The sequence below is a fragment of the Venturia canescens genome, chromosome 1 (assembly GCF_019457755.1).
Source record: "Venturia canescens isolate UGA chromosome 1, ASM1945775v1, whole genome shotgun sequence".
Classification (NCBI taxonomy): domain Eukaryota; kingdom Metazoa; phylum Arthropoda; class Insecta; order Hymenoptera; family Ichneumonidae; genus Venturia; species Venturia canescens.
This window is the reverse complement of record NC_057421.1, coordinates 23,408,311-23,423,287: the sequence shown is the minus strand read 5'-3', so window position 1 is coordinate 23,423,287 and position 14,977 is coordinate 23,408,311. Positions and strand designations below refer to the sequence as shown.

The window sequence follows — 14,977 nt, the reverse complement described above, 5'->3', positions numbered from 1 at the left end:
TCTTTCTTTACTCGAAAGTTCAAAAGAGGATCAGCGAACTTCCAGACTGATTGGTCGTACTTTTCGTTATCCGACGTACCGAAATACTTTTATTTTCCTTCATGCGTCATATTCAACATATTATCCTTATAGCTCTTGGCTTTGTGCTCGCTAGACTCTGCTGAAATTCTTGCCGAGGACTATTCTTGAATGAGAAATTCCTGAGTCTTTGTCCACGCAAAGTTACGATATAGAAACTAACTAAGACGTGACTGTTGAGGCTTTCGGAGAATTATTCTCGGGCTGCATGCCCTACCGAGAGTAGCGTAGAAAACGAAACTAACTGAATCCATTATGAATAACAAATTCGTACTCTATTCTACGTTCAAAAAACTTGTACGACTCTCTGTTTCTTGAGCTTTGTGTTTTTATTTAATTTCGATGCTTTCAAGTATCCAGGAATACATTTCATAAACGTTATCGGAAAATTAATACTTTTTGAATCTTTATTTCCGTGTAAAACTTCGCATATCTTTGTTGATCTGTCTTAAAAAAATTCGATTTTCTCACCTTACCAAACAAGTGAATTGAGGGTAAATAGAAAAAAAAATCGAACGTTTGCGCAATTACTTCTATAAATAATTCCTACTTTGCATCGAATAGGAGCGAAATAAAAATCTTCACAGTACGATCACGCCTTTAAATTTACACCGTTGAATTTTCGGGTAAAAACACCGAAGGAAAAACTTGGTTTTTCTGTCATCCGGAAATGTCATCTGTTAGCGTAGCCTTGTTACGCTTCGTTAATTTAACGGATGAGTTGAACTGTTCCGTGTCATTCGATCACACGAGTGAACGTGTATTGTTAAAGTATACTATTCCGTGAAATTGCGGATCTAGAGGACTTCCGGTGAGGGACGATAATATTTGTACTAAAACCCTTCGTCCGGTGAACCGTACACCTTCAAACGGGATGAATTCTCGTCTCCGTATAGGTGACATACAGTGTATATATTTTATATCTTTTTATTGGAAAAATAAAAAATTTCCTCAATCGCCACATTCGATCTACTCATTTCATTTCTGTCCCAGAAAAAAGAAAAATTCGTCGAAAATTCAAGCACTATCAGATGGAAGTTGTCATCCAATCAGTCAGAGCTTTCTGCAATTTCTAACGCAAAACTTCACCCCACATAAAAGCAATAGTTGAAAATAACATTTCACAGTGGTAACATGGTTTGTTTGGTCAAAATTGCCTCAAATGTAGAGTGATTTTATACTATATTATATTATACGTAATTTGCAATGAAAAACTCTGATAAAATTTTCGAACACTCTTCAATATTTTTACTTTAAGGGCACGTCATGACGATTGCCAAAAAAATTAAACATATATTTCATTTTTCGTCATAAACATACCCCTTTGCATTAACGAAAAAATGACTCGGGTTTTGAGCGACCCGAGATACCCGAATCGGATTATTATTTTTTAAATTAAAATTAAAAAAAAGAAATTAAAATTAAAATTAATTTTTTAAATTAAATTTTTTTAATTAAACATTTTTTTTCAATTTAAAACAATAGAGATTAGGACCTCTCTTGTTGTACGTGAGATACGTTCGCAAAAAAGTTTCATTGGCTCATGTTTTCAATCTCTAAGATTGAAAAGAACGTGCATTATTTGTGATGCACGTTCTTGGCTCGACTGGTTAAAAACTTTCTTTTTAATACTCGCTACCAAGACGCTGCTACATCTCTAGATGGTCGAATTATATTTACATGAACGTTTGATACGCCTATTAAGGGGTTTGAAAATGTGGAAAAAAATTTCTGATTTTTTACGTACTCCCCTCTGCTCCGGGCACTCCTATATACTTGCATGAATACTTATGGGATCTATAGTTCCAATCCACATACTCTGTCCGATCAGCATTGAAGTATACATGTACAGATATTGCGGAAGATCGATGTTTAATCACAGAGAAATCTCGGGATTTCGCATACAAATTATCGAGTCCGCATTTCGAGCGCATATCTGTGCTTGTTCACATACTCGCGGGGCTAAGCTGTCAGGGGCAAAGGGGGAGAGAGAGGAAGAGGGAGAGAGTACGAGAGCCGTTGCTCGGCGAGTGTCCGCGGGTTATAGCGTCGACGTTAATCGAAAATTTTAACTCCTGATATGGGGTGAATCTATAGATTCGTACATAGAGCTTGTATACAACGGGATTCGCGAATTTCATTATATACATATAGGAATAGCTAAATCGCGCAATGGGGAACCCACATAATCGTCAGCAACGAATCGATATATTATCGAAACGGCAGGCATTGCTTGTGCTCATCGAAAGCTTGTAATACCAATGAGCATACACATCTACATACATGCGTATGTGTTTGCACGTATGAGTGTGTCTCTATAGACGCAGAGAGCTCATCAGCAACATGCTTGCAGATCGTGCCAATAATTGAATCAGCTTAATACGCAATTACGAAATAAGGTAGAAATTACAGGCAATTTAAGTGGAAGAATGTCCAAAAATTTACCTCCCTCAGACAAAATGGGTGAAAACATAAATTTTCAATCTACAACCAGTAGGTACTAAATTGTTGGAGTATTTCGTTGATTCTAATAACTACGGACTTATGCCTTTTTACCAAGAGTCATCGAGCGATGGTACGCGCAGCGAAGTGTCCAAAAATCAAAATAAAATTCGTTTCTACCGGATTCCGTCGCGAATATATAACGATTTCGCGAATATAAAAAATATGAAGAAATGTGATTTAATTAGCCGATTCCGGCTGTGGTCCGTATTCGGACACCGGATTTTTCTCATCAACGCAATGAATAAATGAAAATACGAAACAGTTTGCCTACGCCATGACACCTTTTACGCCAGTTACAAATATTATTTTATCGCAAATTCTACACACGTTCGTCACAACTGAAAAGACCAGAGCCGGATTCACACCACTTCATTGCTCATTACGAAATTTATTTGCCGCGATTTCAATAAAAACTCACGGAGAAATCCGGTAAAGTACACGCGAGGCGTCTGACATATGACAGCGACCGTATTTACTATAATATACTTTACTACGAGAGGCACAACCATCAATTTTCAGTTGGTCACGTGAGCTCGATGACTCTTAATGGCTATGTGAATCAGATACAGCTTGACCCAAAAGATTTTAGCGCACTCTATCATTATTCGTACATGGATGCAAGATTAGTATCGTGGGGAAAAAGTCATTCAACAGTCCAGGAAACGAGGTCTCACAGCGGACGAGTCGAGCTGAATATTGGCTTTCTCTTTGCTGGGTGTTTGTCAACCGCAAAATCGAATTTTAAATATTTTTGAAGTTTGAAGTTTTATTTCATGCATTGAGATATTCACTAATGACTATGGACTGTAGCAATGAGGTTAAAAGCAAAATTTTCACAGAACGAGAATTCGATTTCTGTCTACTGAAAAAACGCGATTAGACCTTTATGAGAAATGGGGAGGAGTCGAATCAGAGCTGACGATCGCTCGTTATTCGAGGTTCAGTGACCGAACTATTTCTACCGCTCTTCAAAAGAAAAATTTCTCAGGTTTTTTCATTTCCATATTTACATACACTAACCAAATGATTTGGACTCAATTGAAAATTCTTCTCCATCTCCCTCCTCAGGAACCGAAGCATTTTGAAAATCCCGAACCTGCATTTCGTACGATTATTTTGTAAATAAAATTTCGAATATTTAACACCCAAAACAATTAAAGTGACTCTCCTCATACAAGGGGAGATTACCCATATCGAGTAAAAAATCCTCAAGTCAGCACGATGCAAAGCGTATCAGATATTATTAGGCCCAGCGAGCTCTAAGCTGTGATTCAAAGCACACGTTGTTCCTTCCATTGAGAGCGACACAGCATGAAACATGAACGTGGTCAATAGGAGAATCTCGTATAACGTTTGCCGTCTACTGTATATAAGCGAAGTAGATATAAGATGCAGGATACAGTAGATATAGTCAGTGACAGTCAGACGTACAATACGTGTGTCGACTGCTATGAAACGGAATAGCGTAAGCCACATGATTTAACAGGGAATCGTATACGAGTTACGCCCTCCCTCGTGTCGACGATTGCGATCCGGATCTAGCACCCGTTCTGACTAGAATAAATGACAGTCATTTCGAGGACCATGAACTCTCGGGTTTCTTCTCCCGACTGGGTCTATACACTGGGAATGTTCTGACGAAAATTTGATTATTCCGGATTTTTCGAGTCAACGGTTCAGCTAAATTTAGTTGAATTTTAAGTATCCTACGATGTTGAAACAACAAGCTTTTAGAGAATTCAATGAAATCGAAATTTATGCTTGTTTTGCAACGTTTCATGGGGAAGGAAGAAACTAGTAATGCGGTCAAGGCTCTGTCCATTTAGTCTCAAATATTCCATACATTTATGTGTAAATCTCAATATATCTAGCTCTATCTATAGGCAGGCTTTTACGTAACCAGCACGAGTGACATTGGTATGCATATTGCGGAATAGCACGAGACCTAGAGACATCCAATACCCATCCGCAACCGCAATATTCCATTAGAGCCGTCGTGAGACGCAAGCTTCCCATCCTGCCCGTTCCACTTCCGATCTTGCCCCTCTTTTTCTAGCCCTTCATTCTCCGCTGCACTTCTCTTATTTTCTGTCTTCTTTCCTCCGTGCTTCTTGCTCTCTTCCTCCCCTACCGTCCCTGTTTTTGCTTACTTATTGAAAAAGTCTCGCGTCTCGTACTATTGAAAATGAAAAAGAGGAAAAAGCTTCTTTCCGGTAGCCCACCCAAGCATTTTCCGAAGGTCCTTGTAACGGGAAAAAACAATGAGAGAAGAGGGTTCTTTTGTATATTTTCGGAAGGAATTCGAGAAACACGAAAATTACCCAGGGAAGATGGAGATTGAGTTATTAGACTGAAGCTGTGTCAAATGATTTCGAGTCCTTGTTATTCTTCTTGTTTATATTAGTGGAGGGCTTCTTCGTGGCGAGCTTTAGAATGATTGATAGCCCTGTTATCGACATTTGGCCACAAGTTTCGTGACTGTCCATATCAATATTTCCATCAACTCGATTCGGATTTTTTTCACGTTTTCAATTTCTATTCGTATTCGTGGAAGGATATGTTTTTTCGGAAAAAAATGTGTTCTGTAACGGGATAGGAAAAACACGAGAGTGGAGAGCTTTCGAATATTTGTTCACGTCTTGGCCTCCTACAAAGTTTCGTATTCCGATTGCGATCGCAACGATAAAAATATACATATATAGCTATCGGCGACAATCGTAAGGATGAATTCGAAGGGAAGAGAAGAGAGAGAGAGAGGGGGGAAGAACGAAGGGGCGGGAGAGGTTGATTTGGATTTCCTAGATCGTGTAGTGTGTCGTGTACCCCGTAGGCTAGTCACGAGCTCTGGGGAATTCGCAAAATGCAAATGCATCCGAGAGATACCGGAGTCCTTCCTATGGTTCACGTGCATTGCTGAAATGTCGCATGGGAGCAATCACGACTATACGGTGAAGTTATATGTAGTCAAGAGATATTCCTCGCTACTTCATTTACGAAGTGAAGCGTTGTCAGCTTTGTGAATCATTTGATGAACGAAGACCAGCAAAGTATTAAGGGCCGGTCCTGCTTTAGAAAGTCAAAAAGATTGATTGTTTTAGGGAATGTTTTTAGGATAGACGAAAATAATTCGCTTTTCGGTATAGCTTCAAGGATATTTCAAAGCACAAAAACATTTTTTTCATGTAAAAAATATACTAATTTATTGTAATGATTTATGCTCCAAGTCTGATTGCCGAAGTTTCTCAGCTGTGTACAATGTGGAGAACGTAATTATTGTTTGCAGCAAAAATTTCAATATTTTTTTCCATTTTTATGTATTTTCTTTCTATATGAATCTATGAAAACCCGAAAAAAATTGTGTGATTCTATATTTACAGCACGTTACAGTGATATTCTTCTTTTCAAGCGTTTTTTTTTTCAAGCTTGCTAAAAATATAGAATTTCGCATGTTTTTTGGGTTTTGAAGATTCATATGAAAGGAAAACATAGGAGGATGGAAAAAAAATTGGAATTTTCGTTGCAGACAATAATCCACATAGTCTCAGCTGAGAAACTTCGACAATCAGACTTTGAGCATAAGCCACGTACAAATTAGTATTTTTCACATTAAAACAATGTTTTTGTGCTCTTGAAATATCCTTGAAACTATACCGAAAAGTTCACTATGGTGAGTTATTTCCTTCCATCCAAAAACATTCTCAAAAACACTCGATTTTTTGGACTTTTTAAAGCAGGATCCCCCCTTGATACTGAATTCATATTTGAAATCTATTAGAGAGTGCTACGCCTCATCCATGGAATATGATTTTGCTAGCTCGAATGATGTTCAAAGCCATTTCATAACGGGATTATTGCAACATTTTCTTCTGTTCGTATCACGTTTTAGTCACCGGTGAAAAAAAAGTTGCGGTTTCATTTTCTGGAAAGTTAAGAAAAAAAAAGAAAAAAAAAAAAAAATTGGTCAACCACCCGATCGAGGGATGATTCTCGAATCGGTGATTTTTTCGCAAGTGCTCAAGTCACTAATAAACGAAGAGAAGTTCAATTAACATTTTCAAAGTTGATATCCCACAAGGTGGGACGAATCACCGGAAAGTCCTATCGTCTGGGTGAATTGCGTTAAACTTCACACCTGCAATTGATATTACACAAAACAACGTAAGAAATACGACTTGGAAAAAAAAATCTGCAACCGAGTCCCGCGTATTTCCCGATTCATCGAAGAACGGTGAACCTCCTCGCGCTGAAGCACAACGTTCGCCCATGCGAACCGCCTCCTTTTCTCAGAATTCAAATGACTCTAAAACGACAACACGCATCAAGAAGCAAGATCAGGCAGGACCTCGTTATTTTATACCTTTCCCACGTGTTACGAGATGGCGCGATGATGCCCGATGGAACAAACGCTTTGTCCGTATACAATAACTCTCACACAAGTTTTTATTTCCATTTACGTTCAAAAAACAATTCAACGAATAGATCAAATAATTCACTATTAACATGTCTATCGATTTCAATCAAGGAAATCGTTCGTTTATATTATCATTTAATTCAATGGTATATTAAATACATATATACATGTATACGTGTGCGTATATATTCATATTTGATATCGAGTAGGCATTTATCTGATGTTACAAAAATGTCTAATGAATGTATGAACAATAAAAAGACCGCATTGAACTGCATCGTATCAATATGTACTCATACATACATTTGATGAATATATAAATTTATATATGTATTTATATATAGTATTCGAAAGAAAAAAAAAAAAAAAAAACAAAAAAAATGTAAATCAGATGACGTCGAACAGCACATCACACGAGCTTTTTGTTTAAAACGAGACGGTGGTCACGTGTATATTGGCATTCCTAAAGACTCAATTATTAATGTAAATAATAATAAATTGGCAAAAACTCAATACTAAATGAAATATTTATATTCATCCCCAACATTGTTCTGTTTTTGTCAATGCTGTCGGCACCTTGAAACCGTCATAAGTCCACGAGCCTAACTTCAAAACACAGGTCTGTACGTCGTATGGAAAGAACTCAACGTCGATGGAGCACGAAGATTTATAAACGGCCGGTGGCTGCCAGACGACCATTCCTGAATAGTATACAGTTGCCTTTGTCATCAGCGTCACCTCGTAGTTCCCGTCGGCGCTGCAATCACCGAATAAACAAAAAAAACCCGAAAGCGTGATCTCCCATTCGTGTACGTCTTTCTTTCTAGGGGCGCACGGTTCGAGGATAAAAAATCTCGGGGGATTAATGAAATCGACGCTTTTCAGAGGAGAGGAGTTGCTGCCTTGATCGTCTTGTCATTTTTCTTCGTCTCGCTGTAAAAAATCAGGCTTTTTTCAAATCTCTTTATCTCGAATTTTCTTTTTCTCTCTATCCCACTGATTCGATCTTTCTCATCTCATTCTTTTTGCCCTCGGTGAATAGCTCGTAGATATTTTCGACTTTCCCGATTTATTCCAGAGTTCTCGCTCGAGCCCGGTGCTTTATATTTTTTCGAGCGTATGATATTCCGAGCTTTCTAAACCTCCTCGGTCTCATCGCGGATCAAGCTTCCTTCTCTTTTTCTCTCGTCCCTGCGTCTCTCGGCACTGACCCTTTGGAATATTCGTTCAAAACGGTGTGGAGGAAAATCAGCCGAGACAATACACATAAAGATGAAGTTAGAGATAGAGAGAAAGAGTGGAAGAGAAAGCGTTTAAGAATCGTAAGAAAGGAAATATCAGTGCGTAAAGAAAGTTCAAATATTCGGTGTGTCGGAATATATTTTATTCGTGAATAACCAGCGATCGATGGGCAGCAATTCCTTTTGGACGAAATTTCTGTATCGATCTTCTCAACTCTCGGATGTCTTCGCAATCACATTCTCGAAAGTAATTTAAAAGAAAGAACCTCGCCAACATTAAATCCTGATGACCCGATTTTTCTCTATGAAGATACGATGGCATTTGAGAATATAATTAAAGTCAATCTTTCTAGTAGACGATTGAGAAGCGAGTAAGATCGATTGGAGTGATTTTCGGCATCACCGTAAACATTACCTGTATAACGAAATATAAGAGCATAAATAGTCGTAGTAATAATAATAATAATAATAATAATAATAATAATTTATGAATAGTATAAATCCGCGCGATATCCCGTTTGCAGCGTTTTCGTGATCGCCCAATCACGTTAAAGCTCGAACGAGACAAATATTGAGTCATTCTCGCCGACCTTCCCAGCCGTTAGTTGAACCGTTAAAAAATTTATCATTTTCTCTGTATTTATCGATCGTTCATTCTCAAAAAGGTATCCGCACGTTGTAACTTAATCGGCTACCATGCTCATTTACCTTGAAGCCGTCATAGGTCCACGAACCGAACTTGAGTACGCAGGTCTGCTCGTCGAAAGGGAAGTACTCGACGTCGATTTCGCAAGATGATTTATAAATCGCCGGTGGCTTCCATTCGACCAATCCCTGGTGATAGATCGTGGCCTTGGTGGCCAGTGTCACCTCGAAGTTTCCGTCCGCGCTGCGAGCGAGCACATTAGTGGTTCTGGGCGCTGCGGCGGTCGAGCTTACTTTGTACTTACGATTCAATACCAAAAGCCCACGAGATTTTTTTTGTTTATTTTCTTTGATTGTTTTTTTTTTCTCCCCTGACGCGATATTACGTACTTTCTTTATCGTTTATACCGAGTTTATTAATGAGCTTCGTGTTTATTAAGGTTGTTTTCTTTTAATTTACAAGTATAAGCAGTTCATCTACGGTTACGTACTTTAAGAATAATCGAACAAATTCTAACTGTGTAAAGAAAATAAAATGCTTTTAATTATATAATTTATTTCACAAGGTCTCGAGACAAAAACCAATTTATGGGTCAGACGAAAAGAGAGCCTGGCGATTCGACGCTTTGTACATAAACAGTGCATTCGGACGAATGTATATCCCTGTACACGTAATAAGAAAAGCTTCACATATCGTTCCGGTTGGCACACGAGGATTCCCTCGTGGTGAAAGAGCAAAGCTTTTCAAACGTCGTGTTTACTCGATCGCGCCTCGCTCAGCGAACAGTCCGTGCGCGCCAGCACGGCAGTATACCGTTGGCTCGTGAGTATAAGGAAAATATACGAACGTATGGATACATCACACATCATTCGACTGAGGGGGATAAGCGAACGATGCGAGACTGCATTTTCCTCCATTATCTCAAGGCGAAGTGCATCTACTCTCGTTTTTGTAGTAAAAAGCTTCTGGTCTTGGACGAAACACCGGAATTTTATGAACTGCATGAATGTAAGTTTCCCTTGCACGATGCAGTTACGGTGTACTCCATTCCCTTAGACGGATTATTTTCTCATAACCTTTGCGATAGAGTTCGCGTTCCCATTCGAGGCAAAGTTTTTTTTACGATCGACCTCGAGCTTATTTGCCAAATGAGATTTCTCCGGGGTAGGATTTTTTTGATGCAAATATTCCTCCGTGCCTTCCACCCGGAATGAACGACGACAAACAATTTTCAGTTGATTTAAATAAGATCGAATCGTCGAACGAAACAGAAGACTCGAAGAATGATTAAGTTTCTAATTTACCAACCACAGTTTTTTTAGGGACTCGTGAAATTGCGTACTGCCAATTTAATATCTTCTAGCGCTGAAACTATCGACTTAGGTCTGATACGAATCAAAGGACTTTTCAGTCTGTTGTAACGTGCATATACGTATCTCGCGAGACCGCAAACATACTAACTACACAGGCTCTATATAGCGTATTCAAAGAGTCCAACAATTCCCCAATCGAGACGCCAGCAAGGTCCACAGTAGCTGTACAACACCACAGAAATACTGCACCAATGGAGCCAACAGAGCGCACATCCACCTACTAACTTGAAATGTTTTTTTCCCCTGAATTTCGTTGACCCCTGAGGCTCAAGTTATATTCTCCAGTTTCTATCCTCATATTATGTTTTCTCAGAATAAACGTACTCGTGTTTGTGTACTTGCACGCATGAATCTACATGCTCATATTGACCCTCTTGGCAGAACAAACCTGGCACTATCTGCCTCGAGATTTGATGGAACGTGACATCGCAATATCGTTGGGTGCTGACACTACGCTGGGATAAAATATAACTCAAGCTCCTGTTAGTCTGAAAACAGTTTACGAAAGAGATTGCTAGGAGCGTATGCGACGCACGAATAGGAGGAAGAACATATTTTCATGATCATTTATTATTCAAGCTGTTTCTCATGTTTTTCGAGCATCTCGGCGCGTATGTTAATGTGACCTATTGATTTTCGGGATGCTTCGGGAGAGCTTAAAGTGTTAAGTAGCGAGAATGAATAATACAGTTTCGGAGATTGGTTCTAACTGTATACGAGGCAAAGGCTCCTTAAGGGAGCTTCTCCAGTGCAAGACAATACTATTGTTGATATGGGAACTCATCGTCACAAAAAGTGGAGCAACGAGAGGCGCCTGGGTTCAATCTTATAATGGTTCTCCATCACGTAGAGATTTGCTGAGCTGCTACTATTTATTTCGGCTCTCAGATAAAATGCTTTGAGTAAGAGATGATATTTATCTGGAATTTTGATTTCGAAATTTATGGCTATCTCTCTCGCACTCACAGTTGCGTTGTATCGACTGATCTATGCTCTTGGGTCCAAGTGGAAAAATACGTATGAAGATTTTTTATAGTTTCCTCGAGTGGTCAAATGATGAATCGTATGGCTTGTTGGTCCTTGTTCAGCACCCAGAATTCATGATTTTTCCTTCCGAAGAGGTTCGACGATTGATCCATTCTTCAACCGTCGAGACCCAATGAGGAATTATCGGTATCGAAGATTAATTCAAATAATTAAAGTCGAAAGGTTTCAGTCTCGTTGTTCATTTCGAGTTAGTACGACTCCACGATCGAGACGATTCAGCAACCCTTTTCTACATTTACTTCCATCCCTTCGTTTCTCGTTCTACTTATCTCTAGCCAGCAATTCATTAACCCAGATATTTCATCGCGGAATATGTGAATTAGGTGAGTGAAAAAATACTGGGTTAAGGTGACTTAAGTAATTAATGAAAAAAATCTAAGTTTACGTCTTGTACGTTTGCGTCATTAAAAGCTCCGCAGGCTACCTACGCAGAATGCACGTAGTTGCAAATAAGATGACCGTGAGGACGGTAGCGAGGGTGATGGAGATCTGAAGGTTGGCCAATTACAGTGATTAATGCTTCTGGACAAAGGTAGAGCCCCGTTTGATGCGGAACTTCTGGAGCACGAACTATCAGCAGGAGCAGGCTTCATAAACGTCAAGACTTTCTTTGATAACTCGTCGGTTGAGTCGAGTTTTGACCTTCTCGTGGTTAACTAAATATACGAGATGAAAAAAAAAGAGAAAAATCGAAGCTTACGTAATGAGTTTGATCCACTTTGAAACTATTCGACGTGCAAGTAACACTTCATTTGTATCACAATCTTTTGTAATGATCTTGGTGCTAATTATCTTTTCGTATTTTTAACGGCTCACGGGGCTAGTTTTCTGAAGAAAATAATTCGAGCCAGCAACACGGCGATATATTTCCGTCTCTCACTCGCCATTTTCGTTCTCATATATATTCTCAATATTTCTCCGAGCCAGACGACGTATCAGGGAGGAATGAGTGGGTTGGAAGTTGCAGGAATAGAGCGTCGCGAAATCGCAATATCCTGGCTCGCTTCGCTACGCGAATTACCATTGATTTCGCGACGAGTGCCGCAGGCGTTACAGCTCTAATATTTCCACGAAGCTTCGGCCTCACTTTATCGCGTGATATATGATACCGGCTAAATTGCACTGAAATGAAATATTTGCAAAATTTAAGCTAAAAATATATGAGCGTACGCGTTGCAACGATAACTTCGTTAGAGGATTAAAATACTGAAGGGAACCGAGACTTTGTGGAAAAGAGAAAAAAAACTATTTTGCCTAGTTCTAAAATCAAGTCGAATTAAGCAAAATAAAAATTTTCGGTCACTCTCAAAGACATGGAGTATTTGCACGACAAATGGACGCGAAATTGAGTAACATGGCAATCGAAACACTTCAACCGACGTAGACATTCCTCTTGTTATTCAATTATTTTTCTGTGACATCTGCTAACTGGACCCACCACCAAAATCACGATTCGTTCGCCGATCGATACTTTTATTTTGTTATTTCATCACGATAATCGAGTTCATCGTGTACAATCTTCTGAATGTACCAAAAGTGAAAATTCCTCAGTCAGAATTTGTTGTCAAACTAGTTTGGTTCAGCAATTTAACGTTGCTGCAAAAAGCTACAATCGAGGAAGCGAAATTCTCCAAACCACGTTCCGTTGAGTTTTTTTAAAAAGATCACTTGGCGAAGAGGAATCTTCAAAGGAACGTCCACATGAGAGGAAAACGGAAACGATAACGAGGGAGAAGGAGAGAGTGAGACTAATCGAAAGAAAAAAGCTCAGAGAATCAATGATATACCTTTCTCGATCGTTCAGTATAGAAAACTCCATTCGTCGTGAAATGCATCAATTTATTTAATGGATGTGGTAAGCGCCTGGAAAATTCATTGGGTAAGCATCTCGCTCGGACATTTTATTTCGTTTCTATTATTCTCATTTTTTTCTCTTCGCATCGATCGTGTGGAGCAACTGGAATTTGAACGTTTGATCGCGAAAGCCAGAAGTTTGATTCGAAAGGAGGAACTTTCCAAAACGTTTCTGGTATTAAATCGAACTTGAGGTTCTCCGCGTTCTTGAAAAAGCGAAATCAATGTTGTGTCAGAGAGTCTGGGAATAATTCAACGATGGAACAGAATAAAATTTGGTGGCTCTTTAATATTTACGTTTTTATTGAACGGTAGTCTTGGCACGAGGGTATATACTTAAGCGTATTGGTTGTCTGAGAGGAAAGCGTTAACTTTTGAAGCAACCGAGGATATCCATGGAACACAGTGGGGGGAGCTGAGGGGTTATGCAGGAAAACGAGTTTGTGCGAAATCGAATTTACGAGGGGATTGAGAGGTGAGTGAGACCAAACGTGGCTTCGGTTCCTCACTTTTCTAGAAAACCAAGGCCCTTGGGACGGATCACGGAACTCTCCGTTACCCGAGGAATAACAGGACCACTAATTTTCTGAAGATATTTCGTTTCAGTAGAAACGTAGCTAGAAAGAAATTTCCAATCTCCTTCTATACCTTCTTCTTCTCTCATTCTTTCTTTCTTACGATCTCTGTCCTTATCGAATTCGCTTTTCATCTCGTTCGCATCACGCTTTAACCACTTTTTCTCGTTCACCTTTGCGGCGAACGAAATATCGTTGAGGCTGCTTGGCTTTTCAAACAAACTCCGAATGGCCGCCCCCCCCCCCGAGAGATTTCACGATGGTGCTTTAAGTGGTGAAAACTTGAGAAACACACTCACATTTTATATACGTATATTTCTCAGCTTATTTCTCTTTGCTCATTAATTATTCCTCGATTCATCGAATGTTCTAATTGAATCCATTGTTATCTCGTCGATATATTGCGAGAATATATGCACAGTTCCAGCAAATTCAGTAGATCGTTCCGAGTACAAAGTTATCCGCGAGTTAAAACGTTTCGATACGTTCGAAAAGTTGAAGGGACCAGTTGAAGTTAGAATCAGCAGTCCGAAATTCCAACGCATGATGATTGGGAGAGAAGAAATTAGCTTTTCACGTTGTATATACGAAGTATAACTCCGCAGGATTGTATTATTTATGAAAAGTAGTGTTTAAATGAAGCTTAACAGCGTTAATTTATTGTGTTAATGATGATCGACATTCTAGAAGCGCGATCGAGGTAAAACGCGCATGATAATCACGGGTACTTTGATGTGAAAGTAAAATGCAATATTCAAGGCGAAAAGCTTCCTCGGACGATTAAAAACCACGCATACCGAGTCGACCTTTCCAACATTATAATGCAGCCTGCAACGCCACAATTTGTTAAGCGTTAATGGGTAAGACACGAATTGAAAAATAGTTTAATCGCATCTTTGTTTGTATAATGCATGGCTCATTCAATTTATACTAGAATAGCCTGCAATGTAGGTTAGGAATGTAAACGGTAAACTTGCCATGGGGAGTGGATGGACCAAGAATGAGTTTTCCCTAATCGGAGAAAACCCATTTTCCAAAAAATAATCATCGTTAATGTACCCGAAGGTTTTTTACCTCGTTCTTCTACCTCACTCGCGGCAAGCGTCTGTTCGAAGGAATCGAGGATCATTGAATACGCCGGAGTAATCACTTGAAGCCTCGAAAAATGCGGGCGCATTGGCTTCAAGAGACAACTTCGGTGATTTTCTCCCCCTTGAGAGTGGAATTCGAGTGGAATCTTTCTTCGA

General features: G+C 39.3%; 1 protein-coding gene across 11 annotated transcripts in view; it reads right to left on the bottom strand.

Moving 5' to 3' along the window:
* The window catches only part of nAChRalpha4 (nicotinic acetylcholine receptor alpha4), a 154,245-nt gene that overhangs the window by 60,233 nt on the left and 79,035 nt on the right, over positions 1 to 14,977 (bottom strand). For 10 of the 11 annotated variants that reach the window (XM_043426737.1, XM_043426704.1, XM_043426686.1 and 7 more), the window contains one exon: positions 8,944 to 9,124. In XM_043426737.1, coding sequence (XP_043282672.1) covers positions 8,944 to 9,124 — 181 coding nt within the window. Of the gene's footprint in view, positions 1 to 7,570; positions 7,752 to 8,943; positions 9,125 to 14,977 lie in introns of all 11 variants that reach the window. The other variant, XM_043426677.1, reaches the window with a different exon arrangement.